General features: G+C 47.0%; 1 protein-coding gene across 3 annotated transcripts in view; it reads right to left on the reverse strand.

Moving 5' to 3' along the window:
• The window catches only part of pfas (phosphoribosylformylglycinamidine synthase), a 112296-nt gene that overhangs the window by 88701 nt on the left and 1581 nt on the right, over positions 1-22014 (reverse strand). Inside the window, exons 1-6 of one of the 3 annotated variants that reach the window (XM_078534954.1) lie at positions 12035-12068; positions 11565-11706; positions 9075-9210; positions 8678-8783; positions 8227-8419; positions 788-893 (exon numbers count right to left, since the gene is read on the reverse strand). In XM_078534954.1, coding sequence (XP_078391080.1) covers positions 788-893; positions 8227-8419; positions 8678-8783; positions 9075-9210; positions 11565-11706 — 683 coding nt within the window. In that variant the 5' untranslated portion in view covers positions 12035-12068. Of the gene's footprint in view, positions 1-787; positions 894-8226; positions 8420-8677; positions 8784-9074; positions 9211-11564; positions 11707-11847; positions 11874-12034; positions 12069-22014 lie in introns of those variants that run through there. The other 2 variants (XM_078534955.1, XM_078534953.1) reach the window with 2 other exon arrangements.

Below are 22014 nucleotides of genomic sequence, written 5' to 3' on the forward strand. Positions count from 1 at the left end.
ACAGGGGGAGAGAGAGAGAGAGACAGGGGGAGAGAGAGAGAGAGACAGGGGGAGAGAGAGAGAGAGAGACAGGGGGAGAGAGAGAGAGAGACAGGGGGAGAGAGAGAGACAGGGGGAGAGAGAGAGAGAGACAGGGGGAGAGAGAGAGAGAGACAGGGGGAGAGAGAGAGAGAGACAGGGGGAGAGAGAGAGAGAGACAGGGGGAGAGAGAGAGTGAGACGGGGGAGAGAGTGAGACAGGGGGAGAGAGAGTGAGACAGGGGGAGAGAGAGAGTGAGACAGGGGGAGAGAGAGAAACTCAAAGAGAGAAGCCGAAACTAGCAGTGAGACCAAGAGCATGAGAGGAAGAGAGCACGAGAAAGAGAGAGAGTGAGAGAGACAAACTAGCAGAGTGAGAGCAGGATGCAGAATATACCAGAGAGAGAGCAAACAATGTTGTCCAGGTTTTGCTGCATATGGACATGGACTACTTCAGTATGTGAAGAGATGTGAATGGTACTAAAGACTGAACATCCCAAATATGTCAGAGGGAAGGTCATTGATCAAGCAGCTGAAGATGGTTGGTCCTAGGACACTACCAGATGAGCTCCTGCAGTGATGTCCTGGGACTGAGATGATTAGCCTCCAACAACAATATTCACTGCCCTTTGTGTTGGGTACAGCTCCAACCAACAGAGAATTTTATCTCTATCACTGACTTCAATTTTGCTCTGTGGGGCAGTGGGATTAGTTTGGTGTTGATACAGGACAGTGATCTTAATTAGGCAGATGCTGACAGTCAGGCTCACCTGTTGGATTGTGCCAGGTCAAAGCACTCCACACTGCTGGGATTCCTTCCCACCTTCTGGAACAATCTTGTGTAATATTCCAGGTCCCAGGCATCGAAGGCTAGCCCTGTGGAAGGGAGATGGTAAGAACTAGCTCTATAGTGGAGGCAGTAAACAATGCTGGAGGACAAAGCTCAAACAGTCCAAATGCTTCAGAGTGGACGTGAGCAGGGGCAGCAAGAATAAACCATGCAGGGGAACTACAGAGCTAAGAGGCTTCAGGAGGAATTGTGACAGCATATATTCAGCAAAAAGAAAATATCAAGGGTTGAGGTACAGGTTGATGGCTAGGTGATCGGTCGGCAAGTATGGCTATAGTCTGTTTTCCCTGGAAGTTAGGCAGCGGGCTCAACTAAGAAATTTAGTTGATGGAGCCATGAGGAAACTCCAGGATGCTTCTGTTGTCCTGGGCATCCACATGAGGGGAGTATCAGCAGCTGGAGCAGCTCAAACAGCAGGTTACAGGGGCTGAGTTGTGGCTGGAATCACTGTGGTACATCCATGAGGCTGAGCATGTGAATCTGTCTGTGATGTGTCATCCAGCAACTTAATGATAAGCAAGCATGGAGGAATGGCTGACCACCAGACAGTAAAGGAGGACAAGGCAGGTAGTGCAAGAGTCCTCTGAGTGCACCTCTTTCTCTCGCTGGAATTCAGTTCTGAATACTGATGAGAGTGATGGTCCATTGGAGGAGTGTAGCCAGATCAAAGTCCATGGCATCACAGCTGGCTATGCTGTCCAGGGTGTGGGGTAGGAGTTAGGTTAGGAAAGCAATTGTTAGAGGAACAGACAGGCATTTCTGCAGCCCCAGATTTGATCCAGGATGTTATGTGGTCTCCCTGGTGCCAGGGTCGAGGATGTCACTGGGTAGCTGCAAAACATTCTGACAGGAGAAGATCAATAGCCAGAACTTGTGGAACATATCAGCACCAATTTAGTGAGCTTGAAAAGAAACTAAAACATAGTCATCTCTGTGTTACTCCCAGTGTCACACGCTCGTGAATACAGAAACAGGAGGTTGAAGCAGATGAGTGCTTGGCTGGAGATACAGTTCAAGAGGGAGGCTTTAGATTCCTAAGACATTGGGACTAGTTCTGGGGGAGCTGGGACTGTACAGTCCGGATGGTTTGCACCTCAACTGTGCCAGCACCAAAGCCCTCAAGAGAAGGTTTACTTAGGTTTAGCTTGGCAGGAGGATGGGAACATGAGCACCTAGAGAATAAGACAGCTGAGCTGAGAGCACAGATTGACATGTGGGAGTATATTATAGCTATTATGGAGATTTGATTGAAAGAAGGATGGAATGGCAGCTCAAGATTCCTGGTTACTGGGTTTCAGGCAAGATAGACAGTGATTAAAAAGGAGGGAGAGTCTGAACATTGACGAAAGAAACAACTATAGTTGTGACAAAGGATCATCAAATTAGGTCATATGGGTTGAACGGAGGAACAAAGAGGGTCACATTCACACACTCAGCAGTGTGCTACAGCACATGGATAGCGGACCTGTATGAGAGGGGCAGTGGCGGGAGATAAAAACCGTCAGCAGAGAGCCCCTTCAACCTGTTTCTTTCTGTCAGAGCCGAAGTGTGATGTCAAAGGAAAACAGGTAGATGATTGGTGGGTATCTCTTCCGTGTCTCTTTTGATTGGGCCAAGTTGTTTAAATCAGGAGGTATTATTGCAGCTGAAGAGTACAGTGAAGAAATTCACTTTTTAAATATTTAACAACCAAATGAATGAATTAATTAAATAGAGGTGGCAGGGTAGGCGATGTGTTGCAGCTGTAGTATGGGGGAGCTGCTGGGCGCCGGAGTGATCCACGGTGACCATCTGCAGCAAGTGTTGGCTGCTCAAGGAACTTCGACTCAGAGTTGATGAGCTGGGGTCTGAGCTGCGGACGCTGAGACACATCAGGGAGGAGGAGAGTTACCTGGACACTGTTTCAGGAGACAGTCACACCCCTTAGATTAATTATATCAAATTTGGACCGTGGTCAGGGATAGGAGGGTGTGACTGCAAGTGAGGCAGGTATGGGAATCCAGAATTTAGCTTTGGAGGAATCTTAGACAGTGCCCTTGTCCAATAGGTGTGAAGTTTTTGCTCCCAGTGTGGATGAGGGTACGGACTGCAGGGAGGATGAATGAACTGACGAACTGAGCACAGCACCATGGTACAGAGAGCCATTCGAGTGGGGTGAGAAAAGAGAAATGTAGCAGTAATAGGGGATTGCATAGTTAGGGGAGTAGATACTGTTCTCTGCAGCAAAGACAGAGAGTTCCGAAGGCTGTGTTGCCTACCTAGTTAAGGACATCTCTTCTGGGCTGGAGAGGAGTGGGAGGGGAAGGATCCAGTTGTCGTGGTCCACGTAGGTACCAATGACATAGGTAGGACTAGGAAAGAGGTTCTGCTGAGGGGCTACGAGCTGCTCGGGGCTAAATTAAAAAGCAGAACCACAAAGGTAATAATCTCTGGATTACTACCCGAGGCACATGCAAATTGGCGTAGGGTAAATAAGATTATAGAGGTAAATGCCTGGCTCAAAGATTGGTGTGGGAGAAATGGGTTCCGATTCATGGGGCATTAGAACCAGTGCTGGGGAAGGAGAATGCTGTTCCTTTGGGATGGGCTTCATATGAACCATGATGGGACCAGTGTCCTGGCAAATCATATAACTAGGGTTGTAGATAGGGCTTTAAACTAATTAGATCAATTGAAGGGAAGTTTAAACAATCAAAAAGAAATGAGAGAGCAGAGGTGCAGGGTAGTGAAGAGGTGAACAAAAATCAAAGTGTGACAGGAAAGGACAGAAAATATAAGTGGAAGAACGCAGCAGAAATTTGAACCAGAATGAGTAAATGGTAAAAAGTCAAAGCTTAAGGCTCTTTATCTGAATGAACGCAGCATTTGTAACAAGATAGATAAGTTGGTGGCACAAATTGAAATGAATGAATATGACTCGATAGCTATTACAGAGACCTGGTTGCTGAGCGATCAAGCCTGGGAACTCAATGTTCAAGCGTATTCGATATTCCAGAAATAGACAAAAAGGAAAAGTAGGTGGGGTAGACTTGTTAATAAAGGAAGGTAACAGTGCGGTGGTGAGTAGTGATATAGGTACAATAGATCATGATGTGGAATCAGTTTGGGTGGAAATAAGGAATAGCAAGGGGAAGAAGTCACACGTAGCTGTCGTCTATAGGCCCCCGAAGAGTTGCCTCACTGTAGAACAAAATAAAAATCGGGAAATAATGGAGGCGTGTAAGAAGGGTGCTACAATTGTCATAGGTGATTTTAATCTGCATATTGGATGGACAAATCAGGTTGGTAGGGGTAACATGGAAGACAAACTTGTAGAGTGCATCAGGGATTGTTTCTTAGAGCAATATGCTGCAGAACTTACCCGGGAACAAGCTACTTCAAGCTACTAATGTGTAATGAGGTGGGATTAATAAGAGATCTGGTAATTAAGGGTTCTCAAGGGGTTAGCAATCACAACATTGTAGAATTTCAAATTCAGTTTGAGGGTGAGCATCTCAAACCAGTGTCCTCAACTTAAATAAGGGCAATTAAAGAGGCATGAAGAAAGAGTTGTCTAAAGCAGGCTGGGAAAATAGACTGAGGGGAAGGTCAGCGGATGAGCAGTGGCAGATTTAAGCAGATATTTCATAACGCTTAGCAAAAATTTATCTGAGTCAAAAAGAAGGACTGAATGAGAAGGATGAACTACCCATGGTTAACAAAGGTGGGCAAGGAGAGTATCCAATCAAAAACTAAGGCATACAAAGTGGTGAAAACTAGTGGTAGGCCAGAGGATTGGGAATTTTTTTTAGGAAGCAACAGCAGATGACTAAAAAGCTAATAAAGAGGGAGAAAACTGATTATGAAAGTAAATTGGCAAGAAATATAAACACAAACAGCAAGAGGTTCTACGGGTATATAAAAAGAAGAGTGGCTAAAGTGAGCTTGGGACCCTTGGAGGATGCGACTGGGGAATTGATAACGGGGAACAGGGAAATGTCATAATTTAAACCAAAATTTTGCATCGGTCTTCATATTGGAGGACACCATAAACATTCCAAAGGTAAGATAAGCAGGGAGCTAATGGGAGGAAAGATCTTGTAACAGTCTCTATCATGAGGGACAAAATATTTGACAGAATAACGGGACAAAAGGCAGACAAGTTGCCAGGATGTGATGGCCTGCATCCAAAGGTTTTAAAGGAAGTGGCTGCAGAGATAGAGGAGGCATTGGTCAAAATATTCCAGAACTCACTGGATTCCAGGAGAGTCACAGCGGATTGGAAAACCGCTAATGTGACGCCCTGTTCAAGAAGGGAGGGAAACAAAAAACAGGAAACTATAGGCCAATCAGCCTAACATCTGTTGTTGGGAAAATGCTAGTGTCTATTATTAAGGAAGAAATAGCAGGACGTTTAGAAAAGCTTAACACAAGCAAACAAGAGTGAACATGGTTTTTTGAAAGGGAAGTCATGTTTGACAAATTTGCTGGAGCTCTTTGAGGATATAATAAGCAGAGTTGATAAAAGGGAACCAGTAGATGTAGTGTATTTGGATTTCCAGAAGGCATTTGATAAGGTGCCACATTAAAGGTTATTGCACAAGGTATTGAGGGTAATGTATTAGCATGGATTGAGGATTGGTTAACACACAGAAGACAGAGTTGGGATTAATGGTTGGAAATCGTTTTCAGGTTGGAAAGACGTAACTAGGAGTGCCACAAGGATCAGTCCTAGGGCCCCAATTATTTACTATCTATATTAAAGACTTGGAGGAGGGGGCAGAGTGTAATGTATACAAATTTTCTGACAATAGAAAAATAGGTGGGAGAGCATGAGGAATCTGCAAGGGGATATAGATAGGTTGAATGAGTGGGAAAAAATTTGGCAGATGGAGTTTAATGTAGGTAAGTGTGAGATGATGTAATTTGGTATCAAAGAATCAAAAGGCAGACTATTATTTAAATGGATAGAGACTTCAGCACAAAAGGGATCTGAGTGTTATTATGCATGAAACACAAAAAGTTAGCAAGTAATTAAGAAGGCAAATGGAATTTTGGCCTGTATTGCTAGGGGGTTGGAGTTTAAAAACTGGGGAAGTCTTGTTGCAACCGTACAGGGTGTTGGTGAGGCCGCACCTGGAGTACTGTGTACAGTTTTGGCCCCCATACTTAAGAAAGGATATACTGGCATTGGAGGCAGTTCAAAAGAGATTCACTAGAACGGCAAAACAGGTTAGGCCTTTATTCATTATAGTTTAGAAGAATGATGGGTGATCTTATTGAAACGTAAAGATTCTGAGGGGGCTTGACAGGGTAGATGTTAAGAGGATGTTTCCAGTAGTGGCGGAATCTCGAACTAGGGGACATGGTTACAGAATGAGGGGACACACATTTAGAACTGAGATGGGAAGGAATTTCTTCTCTCAGAGGGTAGTGAATGTCTGGAATTCTCTACCCCAGAGAGTTGTGGAGACTAGATCACTGAAAGTATTTAAAGAGGGGTAGACAGATTTTTGAAATATCGAGGGGTGGAGGGCTATGAGGAGCTGGCACAAGAGAGGAATTGAGGCCTGGGGCAGGTCAGCAATGATCTTATTGAATGGCGGGGCAGGTTTGAGGGACAGAATGGCCTACTCCTGCTCCTATTTCTTATGTTCTTATGACCCTAGACAGTCAAAGGGACATAGAAGAAAAAATAACTAGGTAAATTTATGAGAAGTGTGGAAACAAAAGGACAGAAATAGCGGGTGACTTCAACTACCATAATACTCACCGGGATAAATTCAATGTAAAAGGTTTAGAGGGAGCAGAGTTCTCAAAATACATTCAGGAGTATTTTCACTTCACAAGACAAGGGGCGGCTCTGGACTTATTTTTAGGGAATGAATCTGGGCAGATGAAAGGGGTATCAGTGGCAGAGCGTTTTCGTGGTAGAGATCATAATTCAGTTAGATTTCAAGTCATTATGGGAAAGGGTAAAGATAAATCAAGAGTACAAGTTTTCAATTGGACAAAAACCCATTTTACTAAGATGTGATTTTGCAAAAAAATGGACTGGAAACAGCTTCTTGAAAATAAATCGGTGTCAGTGCAGTTGGTAACATTCAAGGAGGAGATAGAGAGCGTTCAGAACAAGTATGTTCCTGCAAAGAGAAAGGGTGGGACTCCCAAAGCTAGACACCAACCCCACCAAGAGGGCCTCATCCCTCTTCCTACCCATGTTGTTAGTGCTGATATGAACCACAACCTCTGGCTGTTTACCTCCCCCTGTCAGAACGTTCTGCAGCTGCTCAGTGACATCCATCATCCTGGCACCAAGGAGACCACATTACCTCCTGGTGGGTGGGATAAGATAAAAAGGGGAACCTTCTGTCAGATGCCAAAACCTCAATACTGCAGAAAATGTAGAAGTGCAGAGGTGACATCAAAATTGAAATCAGGAAAACAAAAAAGGGGCAGGAAAAAATATTGACAAGTAAACTACAGGAAAATCCAAAGATGAATACATAAAGGGCAAGAGGATAACTTGAGAGTTAACCACATTGCTATGGGGTTGGAGTTACACATAGGCCAGACCAGGTGAGGACGGCAAGTTTCCTTCCCTAAAAGACATTAGAGAACCAGTTGAGATTTTACAGCATTTGATAATAGTTTCATTGTCGCCATTATTGAGACTAACTTTCAATTGCTAATTTATCAATTCATTCATCTTATTAACTAATTGAATTTAAATTCTACCAGGTGTTGTGGTGGCATTTGAACCCATGTTATCATGTAGAGCATAAGCCTGGGCCCTAGAATGCTAATCCAGTGACATTACTACTATGCCAATGTATCCCCTCCCCCAGTGATCCCCACCTTTCCTCTCTCCCACTGAAGCCCAGCTCCCCTCCCCTTGCAAAACAGACCTGTGCTCCCCTTCCCTCCGTTCCCCTAGTGGACCCCAGGCTCTGCTCTCCACCCACTGTGACCCTGGGCTCCCATCGCCCAGTTGACCCCAGGCTCCCCTTGCTCAGGGGACCCTGGGCTCCCCTACCCCAACTCCCCCAATGGACCCCGGGCTCCCCTACCCCACCTCCTGCAATGGACCCCAGGCTCCCCTCCCCCAGTGGATCCCAGACTCCAGTCACCTCCCTCTGTGACCCTGGGCTCGCCTCCCCCAGGGAACTCAGGCTCCTGTCGCCTCCCTCTGTGACCCCGGGCTCGCCTCCCCCAGGGCACCTGGGCTCCCCTTGACTAGTGGAACCCAGGCTCCCCTCCAAATAACCCCGGGCACCCCTCGCCACCCACCGTGAGCCCGGGCTCTCCTCGCCACCCACCGTGCACCCGGGCTCCCCTCCCCCATGGCGCCCGGGCTCACACCCAATCCCTTGCACTCACCCAGTTCTCGGTTTGCCTTCTCCAATGCACTTTTGCCTCCATTCACCACATCCACTTCATACACCTCTGCCGGCCGGACTGACACTTGGAAACTCTCAATAGGTCGTTCATAAACACACTCTGTCATCCGATCATAGAAAGCAGCCATCAGCTCACATCGGGCGGCAGCTCCCAGCTGCTCTGCCTCACGGACCTGTAACAGTTGCCCACATGCAACAATATCATCAATCAATGCTCAGCAATCAGTAAATGAGACCGAGCATGGGGAGGGGGGTGGAGTCATTAAGATCCCTATCAGTGAGTGAGGCAGGGGAAAGTGACTGTGAATCTCATTATTCTGTGTTTAGGGTATGTCAGTCAAGCTGCCCTGCAGGGATACACCAGTCTGGGATGCCGAGTGTGTGTTTTGGCTCCAAGTGATGATGATTACGTAGGAACCCATTCCTCTCACCTTCAGGAGATATCGGTGGGAGCACTCAATGCGATCCACCTCTATTAATCCAATGGACTGACAAATTGAAACGGCATTGGTCGACCAAGCTGTAGAGAAGTTCAACCTAAAATGAAGAAGAATTACAAACTATCTCAGGAGCAGAGGCTGAGAATTAAAAACACCAATGCCCAGAAAACCAGGGGTTCCTTCCGCCCTGCTCCGCAGAACCCGTGTGGCTACCACCCCCGGAGCTGGGGTAGTCAGGCCCAATGAAACCACAGAACCTCCTGTTCAAACTCACCTAGCCTGCTTGCCCGGCACCCTCACCCAGAGCACTCATTCCCTCAGCTTCCTCTCCTGTTCACACTCACCAAGCACACATAATGCCCAAGCCTCCTGCTGTTTCCAGACTCACCTCGGCCCAATCTCCACCAGCAGGTCACCATCACTCATACTGAGGAAGGGCTCTGTGGAAATGCTCTGGGAGTTAAAAGGAGGTTGGAAAAGCCAGGAAAGTTTGCGCCTGTCATTTGGACTGGGAGAGGTCAAACCTGTGAGAAAGGACAACAGAGTCAGCGAACACATCACCACAGCAGGGAGACCTGAACTCAGAGTTAAACTGAGGGAGCAGCTCCAAGCCATACTCCTGCTCTGTCCCCATACCTCTTGATGCCTTTAGAGTCAAAAAATCTATTTATTTCCTTTTTAAATATATTCAGTGACTTGGCCTCCATAGCCATCCGTGGTAGAAAATTCCACAGGTTCACCACCCACTGAGTGAAGGAGTTTCTCTTCATCTCAGTCCCAAATGGCCGACCCCATATCCTAAGATTGTGACCCCTTGTTCTAGATCCCCCAGCCAGGGGAAACATCATCCTTGCATCCAGTCTGTCCAGTCCTGTCTGAGTTTGATACATTTCAATGAGATCTCATCTCATTCTTCTAAACTCCAGTGAATACAGGCCTAGTCGACCCAATCTCTCCTCATACGACAATCCTGCCATCCCAGGAATCAGTCTGGTGAAACTTTGCTACACTCCCTCTATGGCAAGATCCTTTCTTAGGTAAGGAGACCAAAACTGCACACAATACACAGGTGTGGTCTCACCAAGGCCCTGTACAACTGCAGTAAGACATCCTTGCTCCTGTACTCAAGTCCTCTCGCAATGAAGACCAACATACCATTTATCTTCTTAACTGCTTGCTGCACCTGCATACTTGTTCTCAGTGACTGGTGTACAAGGACACCCAGGTCCCTTTGTACATCAACATTTCCCAAAATATCACCATTTAAATAATACTCTGTCATTCTGTTTTTCCAACCAAAATGACTAATTTCACACTTATCCATATAATACTCATGTATTTGCCCACTCACTCACCTTGTCTAAATCACCTTGAAGCCTCTTAAAATCCTCCTCACCACTTACAATCTAACCTAGTTTTGTGCTATCAGCAAACTTGGAAATATTACACTGGGTTCCCTCATTCAAATCATTGATATATATTGTGAATAGTTGGGCCCAAGCACTGATCCCTGCGATACCCCACTCGTCACCACCTGCCACTCCAAAAAAGACCCATTTATTCCTACTCTCTGTTTCCTATCTGTTAACCAATTTTCAATCCATGCCAATATATTACCCCAATCTCACGTGCTTTGATTTTGCAACTAACCTTTTATGTGGGACTTTATCAAAAGCTTTCTGAAAATCCAAATACACCACATCCACTGGTTCTCCCTTATCTATTCTGCTAATTACATCCTCAAAAAACTCCAGTAGGTTTGTCAAACATGATTTCCCTTTCATAAATCCATGTCGACTTTGTCTAACCCCATTGATATTTTCGAAGTGTCCTGTTATCACATCCTTTATAATATGCTCTAGCATTTTCCTTATTACTGAGGTTAGGCTAGCCAGTCTGTTATTCCTTGTTTTCTCCCTCCCTCCATTTTGAAATAGTGGGGTTACATTTGCCACCCTCCAATCTGCTGGGACTGTTCCAGAACCTATAGAATTTTGGAAGATGACAACCAACGCATCCACTATTTCCATGTTCACTTCCTTTATTACCCTGGGATGTAGATTAACAGGCCCTGGGGATTTATCAGCTTTCAGTCCCATTAACTTCTCTGGCACTATTGTTTTAGTAATACTAATTTCCTTCAATTCCTCCTCCTCACTAGACCCTTGGTTCCCTAGTATTTCTGGGAAGTTATTTGTGTTTTCCTCTGTGAAAACAGAACTAAATTAGTTGTTTAATTGCTCTGCCATTTCCTTTTTCTCCATTATAAATTCTCCCGTTTCAGACTGTAAGGGACCTACATTTGTCTTTGCTAATCTTTTTCTTTTTACATACTTATAGAAACTCTTACAGTCCGCTTTATGTTCCTTGCAAGTTTACTCTCATATGCCATTTTTCCCCTCTTGGTCAATCTCTGTCCTCAGCCACACTGGGACAGAGAGCCCAAGGGGGTGGGGTGAGAGGAAGAGAGATGGAGCCAGACTCAGGCAGGGAGATCGAGGGTGGAACAGAATCAGATCTTTCAGTGTGAAATTAGGAAGCACTTCTACACATAAAGGGTGGTAGAAGTTTGGAACTCTCTTCCATAAACTGCTGCATCAATTGTTAATTTTAAATGATGGATTTTTTTATCCAAAGGTATTTAGGGATATGGATTAAATGGGGGCCAATGGAGTTAGAATACAGATCAACAATCATTCAATGATGCAATGATCTTGAGTGGCTAAAGAGCCTACTCCTGCTCCCGTCTGCACCCCAGCCCCTGATGAGAGGCTACCAAACTTCAACCTTCATCCCTCCCCTGCCCAGCCGACAATGACCCTGCCCCTCCTTAACACACACAGCCCCTTCCTGACAATGGCCCGAATAAGACCCTGACCTGTCCAGTTAACATTGAAGCACAGCTCTTGGCTGACGTGCTCAATCCTCTCCACATGATGGTTCCCAGATCGAAGGATGCGTTTCCCCACGTCGACGAGTGGGAGCTCAGTGGGGCTCCTATAGAAATGAAGCACAACCATCTGTGGATGAAAGAGAACACACTGTCAGTGAAAGCAATGAGGACATCCACACAGCATCATCCAACAGGACTCCCAGGTAGTGCCCAAAAGCACATACTCATGGAGAGAGTGCAGGAGAGGTGGGGGGGAGAGAGAGAGAACCTGTTAAGAGAAACCTGGTAATGGAGCAACAAGCCGAAAATGAAGAAACCCTGATCTAAGCAGAGCTCTTGCAATTGGCAGCACAAGACCAACTTAATGTAGGATCATGAGTAACTAATTAGAGCTTTGAGCAATCGTGAGTGGGGCTGCGCTGAATGAACTTTGCAGTGTCTATCACACAGCCTACAGCAGATTCTGAGTTCCCAGGCCTGCTACTATCTCACTGCAGATGTCTGGTGTTTTCTGTGGCAACATGTACAACAAAAGCAGCTAACTGCCTGCCTCCAGTGGAGTGACTTGCTATGACCCTGAACCCTCAACCTGGCTTCCTCATTTTGCAGACTCAGTGTTTGCTAACCTTCAGTGATCTCCTATACATGGCTGGGCGGAGCCCTGGTTAAAGGGGCATTAAAGGACACTGAGCAGGACAGGCAATTTCTGCATGGCTGCCACGCAGTGTAAGGGTCAGTACTGAGAGAGTGCAGCACCATCGGAGAGTCAAAACTGAGGGAACACGGCGCTGTCGGTGGGTCAGGACTGAAGGAGTACAGCACTGTCGGAGAGTCAGGACCGAGGGAGCGCTGCGCTGTCACAGGGTCAGGACCGAGGGAGCGCTGCGCTGTCCCAGGGTCAGGACCAGAGGGGGCGCTGCGCTGTCCCAGGGTCAGGACCGAGGGGGCGCTGCTCTGTCGCAGCGTCAGGACCGAGGGGGCGCTGCGCTTTCGCAGGGTCAGGACCGAGGGGGCGCTGCGCTTTCGCAGGGTCAGGACCGAGGGGGCGCTGCGCTTTCGCAGGGTCAGGACCGAGGGGGCGCTGCGCTTTCGCAGGGTCAGGACCGAGGGGGCGCTGCGCTGTCGCAGGGTCAGGACCGAGGGGGCGCTGCGCTGTCGCAGGGTCAGGACCGAGGGGGCGCTGCGCTGTCGCAGGGTCAGGACCGAGGTGGCGCTGCGCTGTCGCAGGGTCAGGACCGAGAGGGCGCTGCGCTGTCGGAGGCCCAGGACCGAGAGGGCGCTGCGCTGTCGGAGGCCCAGGACCGAGAGGGCGCTGCGCTGTCGGAGGCCCAGGACCGAGGGCGCTGCGCTGTCGGAGGCCCAGGACCGAGAGGGCGCTGCGCTGTCGGAGGCCCAGGACCGAGAGGGCGCTGCGCTGTCGGAGGCCCAGGACCGAGAGGGCGCTGCGCTGTCGGAAGCCCAGGACCGAGAGGGCGCTGCGCTGTCGGAGGCCCAGGACCGAGAGGGCGCTGCGCTGTCGGAGGCCCAGGACCGAGAGGGCGCTGCGCTGTCGGAGGCCCAGGACCGAGAGGGCGCTGCGCTGTCGGAGGCCCAGGACCGAGAGGGCGCTGCGCTGTCGGAGGCCCAGGACCGAGAGGGCGCTGCGCTGTCGGAGGCCCAGGACCGAGAGGGCGCTGCGCTGTCGGAGGCCCAGGACCGAGAGGGCGCTGCGCTGTCGGAGGCCCAGGACCGAGAGGGCGCTGCGCTGTCGGAGGCCCAGGACCGAGAGGGCGCTGCGCTGTCGGAGGCCCAGGACCGAGAGGGCGCTGCACTGTCGGAGGCTCAGCGCTAAGAGAGCGCCGCACTGTCAGAGGGTCAGTATTGAGGGAGTGATGTACTATCAGAGCATCAGCATTGAGGTAGCGCTGAAAAGTCAGAGGGTCAATACCGAAGGAGCATTGCATTGTCGGAGAGGCAGTACTAAGTGAGTTCAGAAGTTCAGTACTGAGAGATTGCTGCACTCTCGGAGGGGCAGTACTGAGGAGGTGCTGCCCTGTTGGAGGTTCAGTACTGAGAGAGTGCTTCACTGTAGAAGGTTCAGTACTGAGGGAGTGCTGCACTATCGGAGGGTCAGTACTGAGGGAGTACCACATGTCAGAGGGTCAGTACGGAGGGTGCACTGCACTGTTGGAGGGTCAGTACTCAGGGAGCATTGAAATGTGGGGTGATCAGTACTGAGGGAGTGCTGCGCTGTCAGACTGTCAGTTCTAACGGACTGCTGCACTGGCGGAGGGTCAGTACTAAGAGAGAGAGTTCCGTACTGAAAGAGTGCTGCACTGTCGGAGGTTCAGCACCAAGAGAGTGCTGCACTGTCAGAGGGTCATTACTGACGGAACACCATTTGTCAGAGGGCCAGTTCTGAGGGAGTGCTGCACTGTCGGAGTGATAGTATTCAGGGAGTGCTGCACTGTCAGAGGGTCAGTTCTAAGGGAGTGCTGCACTGCCGGAGGGTCAGTACTGAAGGGTGCTGCACAGTACGTCTGTCTCTATCCACACATAAAAGTATTAATAAAATTATTTTCCCCCCTCGCTCTATAGATTTATATATTTATATTATTTGTTACTCCCCCCTCTCTCCATATATATTACTCTCACTCCATCGATGTATATCTATATTATTAGTTGTTCACTCCCCTCACTCTATAGATTTTTCTATCTATGTTATTGGTTGCTCATTCCATATATTTACATATCCATATTATTAGTTACTCATACAAGCTAGGAGCAAGAGGTAGGCCACTCAGACCCTCGAGCCTGTTCCACCATTCACTCAGTTCACCATTGATCTAATTGTAACTTTAACTTCACATTCCTGCCGACCCCCGATAACCTTTCACCCGTGTTAATCAAGCATCTATCTGGCTCTGCATTAAAAATATTCAAAGACTCTGCCTCAACCACCTTTTAAGGACAAGAGCTCCAAAGGCTCCCAACCATCAGATTAAATTTTTTTCCTCATCTCTGTTTTAAATGGATGTCTCCTTATTTTTGAACAGTGACCCCCCCCCCACCCGCCCCCATCCCCAGACCTAGGTTCTCCACAAGAGGAAACATCCTCTCCACATCCACCCTGTTAAGTCCTCTCAGGATCTTATTTGTTTAAGTCATCGCCTCTTACTCTTCTAAACTCTAGCGGGTACAAGCCTAGCCTGCGCAACCTTTCCTCATAAGACAACCTGCCCATTCCTGGTATTAGTCTAGTAAACCTTCTCTGAACTGCTTCCAATGAATTTGCATCTTTCCTTAAATAAGGAGACCAATACTGTACACAGTACTTCAGATGTGGTCTCACCAACACCCTGCAGAACTGAAGCATAACCTCCCTACACTTGTATTCAATTCCCTTCGCAATAACCAATAACATTCTATTAGCTTTCCTAATTACTTGCTGTATTTGCATACTAGCCTTTTGTGATTCATGAACTCGGACACCCAGATCTCTGCAATCTCTCACCGTTCAGATAATAAGCTGCTTTTTTATTCTTCCTGCCGGAATGAACAATTTCACATTTGCTGACATTATACTCCATTTGCCAGACCTTTGCCCACTGACTTAACCATTTTTATTCGTCCTGTCAAAATAGACAACTGCATATTTCCTCAATTATACGACATTTACCAGATCATTGCTCACTGCCCCCTTTGTAGCCTCCTTATGTCCTCCTCACAACTTACTTTCCTTCCTATCTTTGTGTCATCAGCAAATGTGGCAACCTTCAATCCCTTCATCATACTCCCTTCCCTCACTCTTGATTTAAATATCTGTATTATTAGTTACTCCCCATGTCACTCTATACATTTATATATTATTAGCTATTCCCCCTCTCTCTATAGATTTATATATCTATATTATTAGTTATTCTCCCGCTCTCACTCCAGATTTATATATCTATATTAGTTACCCCCTGTCTCTCACTCTATAGATTTACATTTAGATACAGTTATTCTCCCTCTCATTACTCATCCTCTCTCACTCTATAGATTTCTATATCTATGTTATTGGTTACTCACCCTCAATACTGACCCTCCTCATAGTTCACAACACTCCCAAGTTTCGGATCATCCGCAAACTTTGCAATTGTCCCCTGCACACCAAGATCTAGATCATTAAAATATATATAATGCATTTGATGTGGTCTACATGGACTGAATGTACTTAATGACCCAGCCTCTGCAGCCCTCTGTGGTGAAGAATTCCACAAATTGACTACCCTCTGAGGGGAGAAATTCCTCCTCATGTTTTAAATGGACAACCCCTTACTCTGAGATTATGCCCTCTGGTCCTACACTCGCCCACAAGGGGAAACAATCTCTAAGCATCTAACCTGTCAAGCCCCCTAAGAACCTTATATGTTTCAATAAGGTCGCCTCTCATTCTTCTAAACTCCAGTGAGTACAGGCCCAATCTACTCAACCTCTCACAGAATCTCACAGCGCAGAAGAGGCCCTTCGGCCCATCAAGTCTGCACCGACACGTGAGAAACACCTGACCTACCGATCTAATCCCATTTGCCAGCACTTGGCCCATTGCCTTGAATGTTGTGATGTGCCAAGTGCTCATCCAGGTACTTTTTAAAGGATGTGAGGCAACCGGCCTCCACCACCCTCCCAGGCAGCGCATTCCAGACTGTCACCACCCTCTGGTTTAAAAAGTTTTTCCTCACATCCCCCCTAAACCTCCTGCCCCTCACCTTGAACTTGTGATCCCTCGTGACTGACCCTTCAACTAAGGGGAACAGCTGCTCCCTATTCACCCTGTCCGTGCCCCTCACAATCTTGTACACCTCAATCAGGTCGCCCCTCAATCTTCTCTGCTCCAACAAAAACAACCCAAGTCTATCCAACCTCTCTTCATAACTTAACTGTTTCATCCCAGGCAACATCCTGGTGAATCTCCTCTGCAGCCCCTCCAGTGCAATCACATCCTTCCTATAATGTGGCGACCAGAACTGCACACAGTACTCAAGCTGTGGCCTCACCAAGGTTCTATACAACTCCAACATGACCTCCCTACCTCTCAGGATCAGAGGGCAGAAGAGGCCCTGCGGCCCATCGAGTCTGCACCGACATGTGAGAAACACCTGACCTACTTACCTAATCCCATTTACCAGCACTTGGCCCATAGCCTTGAATGTTATGACATGCCAAGTGCTCATCCAGGTGCTTTTTAAAGGATGTGAGGCAACCCGCCTCCACCATCCTCCCAGGCAGCGCATTCCAGACCATCACTACCCTCTGGGTAAAAAGGTTTTTCCTCACATCCCCCCTAAACCTCCTGCCCCTCACCTTGAACTTATGCCCCCTTGTGACTGACCCTTCAACTAAGGGGAACAGCTGCTCCCTATCCACCCTGTCCATGCCCCTCATAATCTTGTACACCTCGATCAGTCTTCTCTGCTCCAACGAAAACAACCCAAGTCTATCCAACCTCTCTTCATAACTTAAATGTTTCATCCCAGGCAACATCTTGGTGAATCTCCTCTGCACCCCCTCCAGTGCAATCACATCCTTCCTATAATGTGATGACCTGAACTGCACACAGTACTCCAGCTGTGGCCTCACTAAGGTTCTATAAAACTCCAACATGACCTCCCTATTTTTGTAATCGATGCCTCGATTGATAAAGGCAAGTGTCCCATATGCCTTTTTCACCACCCCACTAACATGCCCCTCTGCCTTCAGAGATCTATGGACACACACGCCAAGGTCCCTTTGTTTCTCAGAACTTCCTAGTATCATGCCGTTCATTGAATTGTCAAATTACTCCGTCCAAACTGTATCACCTCACACTTTTCAGGGTTAAATTCCATCTGCCACCTATCTGCCCATTTGACCATCCCGTCTATATCTTCCTGTAGCCCAAGACACTCAACCTCACTGTTAACCACCCAATTTTTGTGTCATCCGCAAATTTACTAATCCTACCCCCCACATAGTCATCTATGACGTTTCTATAAATGACAAATAATAGGGGACCCAGCACAGATCCCTGTGGTACGCCACCGGACACTGGTTTCAAGTCACTAAAGCATCCTTCTGTCATCACCCTCTGCCTCCTACAACTAAGCCAATTTTGAATCCACCTTATCAAATTACCCTGTATCCCATGTGCATTTGCCTTCTTTATAAGTCTCCCACTTGGGACCTTGTCAAAGGCTTTGCTGAAATCCATATAAACTACATCAACTGCACTATCCTCATCTACACATCTGGTCACCTCCTCAAAAAATTCAATCAAATTTGTTAGGCATGACCTCCCTCTGACAGCTATGCTGACTATTCCTGATCAAGCCTTGCCTCTCCCAGTGGAGACAGATACTCTCTTTCAGAACTTTCTCCAATAGTCTCCCTACCACTGACGTGAGACTCACTGGCCTGTAGTTCCTTGGCTTATCTCTACAACCCTTCTTAAATAGCGGAACCACATTGCTGTTCTCCAGTCCTCTGGCACCTCCCCCGTGGCCAGAGAGGAATTAAAAATTTGGGTCAGAGCCCCTGCGATCTCTTCCCTTGCCTCCCTCAGCAGTCTGGGGCAAAAATCATCTGGACCTGGAGATTTGTCCACTTTTAAGCCTGCCAACACCTCCAATACCTTGTCACTCCCTATACCAATTTGCTTAAGAACCTCACAGTCTCTCTCCCCCAGTTCGATACCTTCATCCTCATTCTCTTGGGCGAAGACGGACGTGAAGTATTCATTCAACACTCCAGCGATGTTCTCTGGCTCCACCCATAGATTGCCCCCTTGGTCCCTTATGGGCCCTACTCTTTCCCTGGTTATCCTCTTCCCATTGATATACTTATAGAATATCTTGGGATTTTCCCTACTTTTACCAGCCAGAGCTTTCTCATATCCCCTATTTGCTCTCCTAATTGCTTTCTTAAGCTCCACCCTGCACTTTCTATACTCCACTAATGCCTCTGCTGATTTGCTTCCCTTGTACCTGCTAAAAGCCTCTCTTTTCCTTATCATCCTAACCTGAATATCTCTGGTCATCCATGGTTCTCTGGGCTTGTTACTCCTTCCTATCACTCTAGAGAGAACATGTTGAGCCTGTACCCTCCCCATTTCCTTTTTGAACACCCCTCACTGTTCCTCTGTAGATTTCCCCACAAGTAACTGTTCCCATTCTACCATGGCCAGATCCTGCCTTATTTTACTAAAATCCACTCTCCCCCAATCGAAAACATTTTCTCCTCATAAGAAAATCCCGCCATACCTGGGATGAACCTAGTGAACCTTCTCTGGGATGCCTCCAATACCAGTATATATTTCCTTAGATAAGGGGACCAAAACTGTTCACAGTATTCTAGATGTGGTCTAACTAGTGCCTTGTATAGTTTTAGCTAGACTTCCCTATTTTTAAACTCCATTCCCTTTGAAATAAAGGCCAACATTCCATTTGCCTTCCCTCTTACCTGCTGAACTTGTTTGTTAGCTTTTTGGGATTCCTGCACGAGGACCCCCAAATCCCTCTGTGCTGCAGCTTTCTGCAGGCTTTCTCCATTTAAATAATATTCAGCTCCTCTATTTTTCCTGCCAAAGTGCATAACCTTACATTTTCCCACATTATATTCCATCTGCCAAGTTTTTGCCCACTCGCTTAACCTGTCTATATCCCTCTGTAGGCTCTTTATGTCATCCTCCCCACTTGCCTTCCCACCTATTTTTGTGTCATCTGCAACCTTAGCTATAGTACATTCACTTCCCTCATCCAAGTCATTAATATATATTGGAAGTAATTGTGGCCAGCACTGATCCCTCCATGTTGCTACTGTCCCTTTTATTCCATGAGCAATAACTGTTCTCACAAGTTAGTTGTGTGGTACTGTATCAAATGCCTTTTCAAAATCCATGTACACCACATCAACAGCATTACCTTCATTGCTCTTTTCTGTTACCTCTTCAAAAAACTCCAAGTTAGTTAAACGTGATTTCCCCTTTAGAAATCCATGCTAGCTCTTCCTTAATCAACCCATATTTTTCCATGTGACTACTAATTCTATCCCAGATATTTGTTTCTAGGATCATGCCCACCACTGAAGTTAAACTGATTGGTCTGTAATTACTGGGCTTATCCTTACAACCATTGTTGAACAAGGGTGTAACATTTGGAATTCTCCAGTCTGACACCGTCCCTGAGTCTAGGGATGATTGAAATATTATGGCCAGTGTCCCTGCAATTTCTACTCCCACTTCCTTCAATAGCCTTGGATGCCTCTCATCCAGTCCCGATGCCTTGTCAACCTTAAGTACCAACAGTCTATTCAACATTTCCTCCTTATCAATTTTGAACTCTTCTAGTGACAGAGTTTCCTCTTCTGTCACCATGGCCTGGGTAGCATCTACCTCCTTGGTAAAGACGGATGAAAAGTATTCATTTAATACCTCAGCCATGGCCCCTTCGTCCATGTGTAAATTCCCTTTTAGGTCCCCAATCTCCTTTTACCACCCTTTTACTATTTATATGCTTATAGAAGGCTTTGGGATCCCCCTTTATGTTGGCTGCCAGTCTTTTCTCACAATTCTGCTTTGTTTCACTAATATGCTTTTTCATCTCCCCTCTGAACCTCTGTATTCCTCTTGGTTCTCAATTGTATTTTCTATCTGATACCTGTCATAGGTATACTTTTTCTTCTTTATTTTAATTTCTATCTCCTTTTTCATCTAGGGAGCTCTGGATTTGTTTGTCCTACCTTTCCCTTTCAATGGAATATACCTTGACTGTGCCCAAACCAATTCTTTTTTGAAGGTAGCCCATTGTTCAGCTACATTTTTTCCCAACACTCTTTCGTTCCAGTCGATCTGGTCCAGCTCTGTTCTTGCCCCATTGAAATCAGCTCTTGTCCAGTTAATTATCCTTACTCTGATTTGCCCATCATCCTTTTCTATCATCTTAAAACATACAATACAATGATCACTGTCTCTTAAACGTTCCCCCACTGACACTTGATCTACTTGGCCCACCTCATTTCCAAGAACCAGGTCCAACTGTGCTTCTTTTCTAGTTGGATTGGACATACGCTGCTGTAGAAAATTTTCCTAAACACAATCTAGGAACTTTTGCCCCTCTCCACCCTTTACACTAACACTGTCCCAGTCTACATTCAGGTAATTAAAGTCGCCCATTATAACTACTCTATAATGCCTGTATCTCTAATTTCCCTGCAGATTTGTTCTTCTACGTCCTTCCCACTAGCTGGCAGTCTATAGACTACACCGAGCAATGCAATTGCACCCTTTTTGATCCTTAGTCTAGCCAAACTGATTCTGTCCGGGAACCCTCCAGGACATCCTTTTTCTCCAGCACTACAATGCTCTCCTTAACCAATACCGCCACCCCTCCTCCTTTCTTTCCTTTCCCATCTCTTCTGAACACCTTGTACCCGGGAATATTTAACACCCAGTCCTGCCCCTCCCTGAGCCAGGTCTCTGGTCTTGCAACATCATATTTCCACATGGCAACCTGTGCCTGTAACTCCCCAATCTTACTTACTCCGTGCATTCACATATATGCATAGTAACACTGATTTAGATTTTGTTACTTTCTCCCTAACCCTGACTTCGCTTAATATTCTCTATTTTAGTGCTATCTGTCCCTCCCAGTATTGTGTGCACCCTGGTATTCCTCTCTAATATTTTCTCTTGGTTCCCACACCTCTGCTGAGTTAGCTTAAAACCCTCCCAACAGCACTAGCAAAATGCCCCACAAGGAACTCAGTCTCAGCCCTGTTCAGGTGCGACCCGTCCAGCCTGTACAGGTGCCATCTCCCCCACAGCCAGTCCCAGTGTCCAAGGAATCTAAAGCCCTCCCTCCTGCACCATCTTTCCAGCCATGCACTCATCTGCCTTATCCTATTTCTATCCTCATTGACACGTGGTACTGGGAGCGATCCGGAGATTACTACATTTGAGTCCTCTACCTAGGTCCCTGAATTCTGACTGAAGGACCACATCCCCCTTCCTACCTAAATCATTAGTACCAATGTGGACCACAGCCTCTGGCTTTTCACCCTCCCCCAGAAGAATGACCTGCAACCGCTCTGACATCCTTGACCCTGGCACCAGGAAGGCAACATACCATCCTGAAGTCACGTTTGTAGCCACAGAAATGCCTGTCTACTCCCCTAATCAATGAATCCCCTATCTCTTTGGCTCTTCCTTTCTTCTTCCTCCCCTCCTGTATAGCCGAGCCGCTCGTGGTGCCACAAACATGGCTCTGACTGAACTCCTCCGAGGAACCAGTGCCCTCACCAGCTTCCAAAACGGAAAAATGATTTGCGAGCAGGGCCCCAGGGGATTCCTGCACTTCCTGCCTACTTCTCTTGGACTGCCTTGTGGTCACCCATTCCCTCTCTGTCTCCAGGCCCTTAAGCTGCAGTGTGATCACCTCTT

The sequence above is a fragment of the Cetorhinus maximus genome, unplaced genomic scaffold (genome assembly GCF_964194155.1).
Source record: "Cetorhinus maximus unplaced genomic scaffold, sCetMax3.hap1.1 HAP1_SCAFFOLD_162, whole genome shotgun sequence".
NCBI classification, from domain to species: domain Eukaryota; kingdom Metazoa; phylum Chordata; class Chondrichthyes; order Lamniformes; family Cetorhinidae; genus Cetorhinus; species Cetorhinus maximus.